The 10559-nt window shown below is 31.2% G+C and overlaps 2 protein-coding genes across 2 annotated transcripts; one reads left to right on the top strand and one right to left on the bottom strand.

Annotated features, from left to right (window-relative positions):
- Positions 1-1417: 1417 nt before the first annotated feature.
- Positions 1418-7196, top strand: LOC114287062 (thermospermine synthase ACAULIS5). The gene is made up of 10 exons (XM_028230327.2): positions 1418-2138; positions 3375-3441; positions 3640-3734; positions 4192-4294; positions 5122-5210; positions 5519-5675; positions 5776-5851; positions 6240-6298; positions 6624-6760; positions 6860-7196. The coding sequence occupies exons 1-10, from the start codon at positions 1972-1974 to the stop codon at positions 6936-6938; spliced, it is 1029 nt and encodes a 342-aa protein (XP_028086128.2). The 5' UTR covers positions 1418-1971; the 3' UTR covers positions 6939-7196.
- A 1167-nt stretch (positions 7197-8363) lies between these two features.
- LOC114287061 (photosystem I reaction center subunit II, chloroplastic) lies at positions 8364-9235 on the bottom strand. The gene has a single exon (XM_028230326.2). The coding sequence runs from the start codon at positions 9122-9124 to the stop codon at positions 8489-8491; it is 636 nt and encodes a 211-aa protein (XP_028086127.1). The 5' UTR covers positions 9125-9235; the 3' UTR covers positions 8364-8488.
- Between the last annotated feature and the right edge of the window lie 1324 nt (positions 9236-10559).

Genomic DNA, 10559 nt, shown 5'->3' with positions numbered 1-10559 from the left:
TAAAATGGATTCACAAATTAAAAAAAAAATCACTCTAAAATTACTTTACAAAAAATCACATTATCTGACCAACCGACCTATAGTCGGCCAATTGAACAAAATTAATTGGGCCCAAGGTTCTACTAGGTCAGGTCAGGACTCACCTCTTTGAGAGAAGTAAAAGATGGAATTTTCAAACCTATATTAATTAAATTGTCCGACGAGGATGAGTGATAGTGACATGCATGTATTAGGGCTATGAAAAAGTTATCTACCAAAAAGAAATATTTTAAAATATATTATAAAAATTAAATGTATATAATGCAAATATAAATTAAGGATTGTTTTATAAATTAATTATTTTAGTTAATTTTTACGAAAAGATATATAGAAAAATTAATTTTTTTTAATTAAAATAGCTAATTGTCAAAACAAGCCTTAATATAAGATAAATCACACAATCAATTTGATCAGCTCATTTTATTTATTTATTATAATTTTTTTGGTGTTTGTAAAATTGAGATGTTAAAGGTTAATATTGTGGAATGTAAATAGATATTGATGGGTGGGGTTAAAATCTTTTTATAGGTGTTGGGGGAGGATTGATGGTCCTGATGGTGATGGTGATCATGATGAGTATGCCCTGGCTTGGCACGCCGTTCTTCTTTTGAGCCAAGAGAGAATATGAATGATGGTTCCCATTGCACGCCCTCTCTCTCTCTAAAACCAAGGCTAGCTTTGCACAATTTTCAGAGGAAAAAAAAAAAAAGAAAAAAATGGAATAAACCCTGAATTTGGGTATTTGTCACCCTCAAATTGCAATGATCATCTTTTATCCTTTTGCCTTCATACACTCTACAAACTCTTTGTCTAAATGATGAGGTTCTGCCCATAGATACATTGCAAAATCCCCAATCATGATTTTACTTGCCATGTCTTCTCCTCATGACATTACATATCTCGAATAACTCACATGTGAATAAGATCATGGATTCTTTTGTGTGGTTTCACAAATCTATTTGTAGTAGTAGTTTATTTTAGTTTATTTAACAAAAAAATCTATTGTTTAAAAATCAATTTGTTTTGTTAATGTCAATAATTTTATTTTTTTTTATTTTTTTTTTGCTGGAATTTTTTTTCCCTCCAAGATTACACATGGTGATTTGTTGACTATATTTGAAGTATAGAAAAATAATGTTACAATGATCATATGTTTTTATCATTTTATTTTATTATTTGATGTGTTAGTCAAAAATAACATAAATATAATGTGTACTAATTAGACGTTATTTTTTTTAGTAATTTTATGATCTTAGAAAGACAATCAAGAAAAAAATAAATAAATTATGATTGACATTTAAAGTTAGTGTTGTGAACTCATAACTTAAGTAAATCTAAATCATTAATATAAAATTCTAAATATTGTCTAAATTTTTATATCTAGAATTATAATATTGCTCACTGAGAATATAGAGAGATTTCATATGACTTACTTTGACCTTTGAGTCTCACAAACTCTACCGATTCATATAGTATTCCATACACGTAATGGCACAAAGGTTTGCACATCTCTACATGCACATATGATATATCATCACTTATATTCTTCATACACAGAATTAACAAGAAAGAGAGAGAAATCACGCGGCCGATTCAACCTTAGAAATCTCATCTTTTTTTATTTTCTTTTTCTTTTTTTACACCAGTTCCGAAAATCCACGAAGATATTATTATGCTTTTTGTAGTGTCGAAGATACCCACTTCCCCATAGATATCCAAACTCTTTCCATACTCTCTCTCTCTCTCTCTCTCTCTCTCTCTCTCTCTCAAACTAAAATCATTGCTCTTTTTCCGATTTCAATGCCACCTTCCCCTTCTTATATTCTGCACTTGCCACTCACTTCTCTTCATCTCTCTCTCTCTCTCTCTCTCTCAATCTCTTTCATTCTCTCTAGTAGTAAGTGGTGAGGCATTTTGAGTGAGAAAAAAAAAATGGGTGATATTTCTAATTGCTCTAATGGCATTAACAATGGGAATGGGAATGGGAATGGGAATGGTATTCATGGAAATGGACATTCATCAGTGGGAGGTTATAGGAAAAGTTGTTGGTATGAGGAAGAGATTGAAGAGAACTTGAGGTGGTGTTTTGCTCTCAATAGGTACTTTCTCCCTTTGCTCATCCCTTGCATATGGTTCATTTCATCAAGTTTCACATTTATTTATTTAGTTATTTTTATTGCTTGTCATTTGATTTAGCAAACAACAAGCATATTTGATGCATTTGTAAGGTGTATATTGTTTGCACAAGATCTAATCATACAATCAAACATAGCCCTCTAACGTGAGGTAGAATTTACATATTTAACAGTTTTTTAAGGTTATGTCTAATTCTGTAATTGGATTACAAAATAGCTTGTCAACCCCTAAGATGAATTTTGAGGACAAATATTTCTTTTTTATTTCTTTCTATTTTTTTTGGGGTGTTGGTGGTGAATATTTTGTGGATAAATATCATTCAGTGTGTGGTTTCAGTTTTCTGAATTCAATTTTTTTAAAATTGAAATTTTTTTTTTCATATTTTTTTATTTTTAGTGAATATATTTTAAATTTTAAGCAATTTTTTTTTAGTTATACCTTACTTAGATATATTTAAATAGTAAAATATTTTTGAAAAAATATTTTAAAAAATTAATCAATACACTAAAATACAAAAAAATGTACTGAATTTTTGTATTTTTTTTTACATTTTTTGATATTTAGCGTATTTTTTAAAGATTTTTTTCATAAATATTATACTTTTTAAGTGTATTTAAGTTAGGTGTGTTTAAAAATTTAAAAAGTTACTTAAATTACTAAAAAATATTCATTGAAAATATTAAAATACGAAAAATAAAAAAATAAAATTTTCTAAAAAACCAAACAAGTTGATTATATTTCTTTGTTCATTGTTTTCTTCCCCTTATGATGGTGGTTTGGTGGGGGAAATATATTTTATGTTATTTCATGTTCAATTTTATGTGAAGATTCATGAACAAAATCATGCAAAAGGCCTCATGAAGGCAAAAGAAGCTACAATGGGTCCATGAGACTCAACTAAAAGTTGGAAGCTGTCTGCTACGTGTTTTCCAGATTTTAAGTTTATCCCTTTTGTACCTATGCTTTATATATATTATAATGGTATTAACATTAAAATATATATATCATCAAAAGTAGGGAAGTTTCTATTTTGCCTTTTTCAAAATCTTGGTCGCGTTAAAGTCAGACAAGTTTAGTAGTAATGAAATCAAATTAGCCTTTTATAACCAAGTTCAACCAGTTAATAATTTTTAATGACTTCTCTTCCTTCCATTTTTATATATTGTTTATTATTTATTTTTTAAAGTTTTTTGCTGCAGTATTTTGCATACAGGAGTAACTCAGTACCAGGACATTCAACTTTTGGATACAAAACCCTTTGGAAAGGTTTGCAATTTATTAAGTTCTTATCGTAAAGAATATGATGAAACTATATCTACTTGCATAGAAAAGCGCAAAGAAAATTACATTAAAAAAATCAATGTATGACTCAGATTTTTATAATTATAATGATCTTTCTATGGACATAGCATTATTGTTTTTCCTATGATTATGCTAAATTTTCTTGGCTTTATTCCATAACAGGCACTGGTTATTGATGGAAAGCTTCAAAGTGCAGAGATAGATGAGTTCATCTACCATGAATCTCTTGTCCATCCTGCACTTCTTCATCATATAAAGTAATCTGTCAATTTCTTTTTCTTTTTTTTTTTATAGTGAATATCAATAAAGGTGAATCAGAAAACAATTGCAAATTAATAGAGCACAAGTGACACTCTGAAAAACTGTTACAATTTCCACTTGCACCCCATTGATTTGCATTCATTTTCCCTAATTTTGTTGAAGTCAAGGATTTATGCATGTATCTAGATACATACTCCTGCTAACTTACATACATGGTCTATGTATGTTCCTCACTATGTAAGGAAGCAGTTGTGCTAAGAACACAATGAATCATAGAATAGTTCACAAAAGTGCAATGAAAGATTGAGATTAAACCCAATTATAGAGGGATCCACATTCAGGTTAAATCTGTGTCTCCTATTGCACTTTTTGTGATCCATTATTTGTTTTAATGATGTGTTCTTAGCATTAGTGTGTAAGTAGATGTAATTATCTATATGTATGCATTTTCAGTCCAAAAACCATCTTTATCATGGGAGGAGGTGAAGGTTCAACTGCAAGAGAACTACTCAGACACAAGACAGTAGAGAAGGTTATCATGTGTGATATTGATGAGGTAACACTTTCCCCCAAGTTGTTTATGTTACCTTTTCTACTCGGATAATGATATACAAACAAAATTTATACAAAAACTTTATACAAAATGATGCCTTGTGTATATCAACTTTTTCCTTTCCACCCCTTGTGTTTTTCTTGTCAACTTGTTTAATTTTCCCTTTTTTTTATTTCTTGTTTACCTCTAATAACATGCCTAGACCCACTTTGTAAACAAAATGACTAGTAACATGTTTTTCTGTCATTATGACAAAATATTCTCCATTATGTTAAATGTCAACTGAATTTTGCTTTTGCTGCTTTGCCTGAAATTCTTTTTGTCTTTATGACTATTAGCACCATAGATAAGATTACAATTACTGTAAAGTAACTCTTTTGACTGCGCAATTAGTAAAAATGCGGCCTTTATCACATTTGAGAAGAAAATTAGTGTGAAAGAATAAAAAAAAGTACTTCTACTACAATGCAGAGCGAAGAAGGGGGGGAAAATTTTGCCACCTATTCTAAATTTAAAAGTTATGTGATGCACACCCTCGATAATTATGATACATTGTGGTCGAAGCTATGACTCGATATGGTTAGATTGCAACTCCACATTGTGTTGTAGCTCTCCCAACTCAATGTGGTTGGGTTACGATACAATGTGGCTGGCAAACATGCCCATTGAATCATGACTTCTACCACATTGAATTGTAATAACTTTTGAAGGTGCTCACCATAAGGGTTGAGCTCAATAGATTAAAAAGTACCACATTGGGTACTGATTTTGACATTATTTGCGCACTACAAACTAATCTTTCTAAATTATCTATATACTATATTGCGCAGGAGGTTGTGGATTTTTGCAAGTCATACTTAGTGGTGAACAGGGAAGCTTTTTGTGATCCCAGACTAGAGCTCATTATCAATGATGCCAGGTCCCTTTCTTTATCCATTTATACTTCCTACAATTTGCTAATGCTTTTGTTGATGATGATAGCTTGTTCTTGCTTTTGTAGTCATTATTTATTCAAGTAATGATGAACAAATTGAAATGCATTACAAAAAATGTCTACATAATGATATGACAGAATTTTGAGTTTATCGGCTTAAAACAAAAAAACCCACCAAGATGCTTACTAATAAATAAATGTTACTGTCACGTCATTCTGGTGAATGATTCTATATGAAAATTTTGGAAGAACAAGATTTTTTTTTTCTTATGGATTCTTATGGTGTGTGGTAGGGCTGAGCTTGAAAGGAAAGAAGAGTGCTATGATGTGATTGTTGGGGACCTGGCAGACCCAATTGAAGGAGGCCCATGTTATAAACTCTATACGAAGTCCTTCTATGAATCCATTGTTAAACCAAGACTTAATCAGAATGGCATTTTTGTCACACAAGTATGTGTGCATATGTGTCTATATATGTATGCCTTTGTGTGTAGACACACAAACACACACACGGAGAGAACCAACTAATTTATGTTTTCATATACTGCAGGCAGGACCAGCTGGAGTTTTCAGCCACATAGAAGTTTTTACTTGCATTTGCAACACTCTAAGGCAGGTTTTCAAATGTAAGTAACATATGAAAAAACAGAAGCCAATCCCTACATTTACCTCTTTTTTTTTTGGTTCAAAAGTTCTAGAGAAAGCCCAATTTCGTAGAAGATTTTCACAAAGGGATAAAGATATGAGACAAGAGGTGACTCTCACACCTTTGTCTAACATCCATATCTCATCATGTGAAAATCCTATGTATTCTTAACATAGTTGAAACTTGAAAGTTCTAGGATGCTTGAAAGTTTATCCCATATCAGCTTGTGGGTCCCGTTCATTTTTATTTACTTCTTTGTATTTTGTTTCTTTTAATAATAAGTGAGATCCACAAGGTGATGAGGTTGTTTTCTACTAAATTTTGAGTAGAAGCCAACTGGTTTTGATCTCATTTCTTTTCATGTGCAGATGTTGTGCCTTATTCAGCTCATATTCCTTCCTATGCTGACATTTGGGGATGGGTCATGGTATATATATATAATATTTGGACTTTGTTCACCTTTCTTAGAAAATTCTCCCATTACTTTTTCTTTCCTGCACAATAAAATTAACCTTATTTGGCTGTCTTTTCTTTTTCTTCATTTTTGTTTTTCATGTTTTTGGAAACAAAAACAACAAAAAGTTTGAAAATGCCCACTGTTTTCATTTTGTGGAATTTATTTTTTTCAAAAAATTTGAAACCATAAAAAAATCATCAATAAATCACTGGCCTTGTGATCAGCATTGATACACCTTTTGTATCTATTCTAAGACAAATTAAGCTTAAATAAGAACTAACTATCCTAATGATAGGCGTCGGATTCCCCATTCACGCTAAGTGCGGATGAATTGGATCTAAGAATGAAGCAGAGGATCGAAGGGGAGAACAGATATCTAGATGGGAAAACATTCACATCAGCGTCCACATTGAGCAAAGCGGTCAGAAAATCGTAAGTTCGAATCACAATTTCTAACTCATTTGCAAGTAATTAAATTATCAATTTCAGAGTATAAGCTGCTAATTATAAATTTAAAATGGGTATTAACAGATTGGACAATGAGACTCATGTTTACACAGAGAAAAGTGCAAGGTTCATATATGGTCATGGCAAACACAATCAAGCTTGACTAGCAAAGAGAGACATATGAGACTACTACAATGTTGAAAACAATCTTCCTCTCATTTATGGTTTTCTCTGTTTTTTCTTTTCTTTCCTTCTCTTTTCTCTTCTCTTCTTTTTCTTTGTTTATGGTTTATTTGTTTCTCCTTATGTAGTTACTTCAAAGGAATGATATAATGGTAATGTATGATCTGGGTTTTGTGCTCAGTTTCGAGATGTTTATGGAAATCATATGACCTGACTCTCAAATTGAAAATTTATTCAATACACTCCATTGCAGTAGTGGATGTGATACTCCTGATCAATAAGGTCGCACAAAAAATAAAAAATAAAAAGTGGATGGTTCGTTCTTGCTTGTCTCCTACCCAAATCCTCTTCTTGATTTGAAAGTAGAGCATTAACATTCTGAGTTGGTAATCCAAAAATACTAAGAAATTACTCCTACAACTAAGAGTCAACACCTACTAAATTTGATTAAAGAAAAGATATTGTAGTATGATTTATTCTTGGACCAATTTCACAATTCAGCTAACTTAACAAACAAACCATTCTCGAATTCGAAGTTTAATTGTTAAAGTGAGTAAACCTTAAAGAAGAAAGACTACACTGTTTTTCTTTTTTATTTTTACTTTTTTCCAAAAAAAAATCAGATCAATTGTACAATTCTGCTGATTAAACAAGCAAACCATTCTTGAAGTTTAACAGGGAAAGAGAGATAAAGCAAACAAAACAGATACTCATTTAATTATCACTCAATATCATTTTATATCATATATTTAAGCGCTTGAATCATCTATAAATGACATCGAAGCCACGCACAAATTGATCCCTCTTCTTTTGTCTTTTTCTTTTTCTTTTTTGTGTCCAACGTGATTTGGACCCAATTGTCTTTTATTCCACAGTGGACCTAATAATTCTTTCATGAACAGTGGCGTATGAACCATTTAAAACCATTCTTTCATGGCAGAGACGCCTAAATGTACCCCCTAAATGGGCCCTATGAGTTTATTGGCCAATTTGAAATTTTGATAAGTCAAATTTGAAGAGTAATTTTTTGGTCCAAACAACTCTTGATCAAGTTTGAAATATAATTTGTAAGCTCAATTTGAATCCCCCTTTGGAAAGATCATCTTAAAGCCTTCAAATGAAACATATTCAATGGATCATGTCTAGTCTCATACTTCAATTATTTTCTATGAAGAAATTGATAATTAGATATATATATATATATATATACAAAAATTGTAACTCTTACATAAAAGTAGTTTGTAATTAGAACACTCATAAAATTATATTATATATAAATTTTGTTTGTATCACATTATTATTATTTTTTTCATGTCCGTGCACATAGGGAACCATATTTGAAAACTTTTAATATGGATACATAATACACAACATATGGTATGTTTTTTTATGTCATAACAAAATATAATCTGAAGTATGTTTCATAATTGAACTTCTTAAACAAGACAAAAGGACAGGAAAATACAAGTACAACAACAAACAAATACTAAGCAATCACATAATCAAACACACATACATATGATCCCCACCTCACAAGTCATACACTTGTTTGCCAGTAAACTTGACCTCAATGGGGCTCGCATTCTTTCCAATCGACCGCATATTCAGCCCGACACCTTGTCGACCCGGGTTCACCTTCTCCGGGTACACTCCATCCTTAGGGTGCAAATATTGTACCTCCCCATTAGGGAACACCCTATAAAATTGGTACTTAATCTTATATTTGGACCTAAGTCTAGTCCCAAGTGCCAAGCACTGTTCTTTCCTAGCCAACTTGAGTAGGTTTGGGCCTTCTCTCATTATGGCTGCACCACCAGTGGGCATTTCAAATATTTGTTCCTTTGGGGACTCCCAAGTGATCACATAAAACTCTTCCACTTGGGCTTTTCTAAGCAGGCCCCCAGTGCTGCCACCAAAAATTGGTGATGGGGTGCTCGGGTCCAATTGCGGTGGGGTGAAGCCCACAGGAGCCTCCTTCACCGGTGCTTCTGCCTTTCCCTCAGCCGCCGCGGCCTTAATAGTCCGCGATGGCATGCTGGATCTGGCAGACTTGGCACTGGTAAAGGACAAAGTTGACGGTTGCTTCCACGATGAGATGAGGCGGTCGCCGGAGTTTGGGGTGGACAGTGTTGGGGTGAATAGGGAAGCTTGGGTTGCCATGGCCATGGAGAGAGAGAGAGAGAGAGAGAGAGGAGTTGTTAGGGATAATGGGTGGGTGGTTTGTGGGGGGTGTGAGTGAACAATGTCATACGAGAAAGGTTATTGAAGAGTGAGATTGGGAGATTTTTGGATGGGTGGTGGGTGGAGCGGAGGATTTCAATTTGAGTAGTGGATAAGGTGATATGGATTGGACCAATTAGAGTGTGTGATTTTGATTCCTACTCTTACCCATACCTCACCTTTGTTTTCTTCCCTTGCCATGTAAGCCGTAAATGACTCAATATCTGGAAAGAAAAATATTTAAAATTGTTTTTAAGGATAAAATATCAATAAATTTTAAAATGTAATCCTTTGAATTATTTACTCCTCTCTTTTTTTCTTATGAATTCAAAGGTTTCATTAAAGTAGAAATTATGTAAAAAGATAGTCACTTGTATGTTTAAATTTAATTTTTTAGAGATAAAATTGAATTTTTTCAAATGTAAAATTACAAATTTAAACAATTTGCACTATAAAAATTTTAGATTTTCACTCATTCAACAACAAATCCTACATTACCAACAAAAATATAATACTCTAATGTAAGAATATAATAATATAACAGTCTAATGTAGCACACTAAAAAACTCTTTGATGTACTTTTCTCAAACGTAGCAACGTAACATTAAAAAACAATTCCTTAGTATACTTTTCCTAAACGTAAGACTCAAAAAAAAAAAAAAAAAAAAAAAAAGAAAACCAAATATAACATTCCAATCAATGTAATCTCAAACATAACACTCCAATATAACACACTCCAATATAACACATACAAAAATATTAAAAAATTCTTTAGTGCATTTTTTCCAAATGTAAAATTCAGTTTGAAATTATACATTTGCGAAAACTTACTAAGGAATTTTTGTAATTCTTTTAGAATAGTTTTTCCACATTTTTTTTTAGTGTTACGTTTAAGAAAAGTACAATACAAAATATTTTTGTGTGTTATATTAAAGTTTTATACTAAAAATTTTTTTTTAAATATTATATTGAAGTGTTATATTTGAAAAAAAAAAGTACGCTAAAAAGTTTTTTTTTAATGTTATATTAGAAATTTTTTCGAAATGTTACGTTTGAGAAAAATATACTAAGAATTTTTTTTGTGTCTTACATTAGAGTGTTACATTAAGGAGTTTTTTTCAATGTTACGTTTGAAAAAAAATATATTATTTTTTTTTTTTTTGAAAAATCTCATATTTTAAGTCATTTTTGTACTCATTTTGAAATATTTTTCAAATAAAAAATATTCTCATATAAAAATTCATCCCAAATTTGATTCTCATACATGATGTACCTTACCTTTTTAGCACCAAATATATATATATATATATATATATATATATAATAGAAATAAAGATATAATCGTAAATTTAATTTTTAAATAATATATTAAATCTACTTT

The sequence above is a fragment of the Camellia sinensis genome, chromosome 6 (assembly GCF_055761805.1).
Source record: "Camellia sinensis isolate YWXY chromosome 6, ASM5576180v1, whole genome shotgun sequence".
Lineage (NCBI taxonomy): Eukaryota > Viridiplantae > Streptophyta > Magnoliopsida > Ericales > Theaceae > Camellia > Camellia sinensis.
Note: the sequence above shows the minus strand (reverse complement) of the source record. Positions and strands in the feature narration are given on the sequence as shown.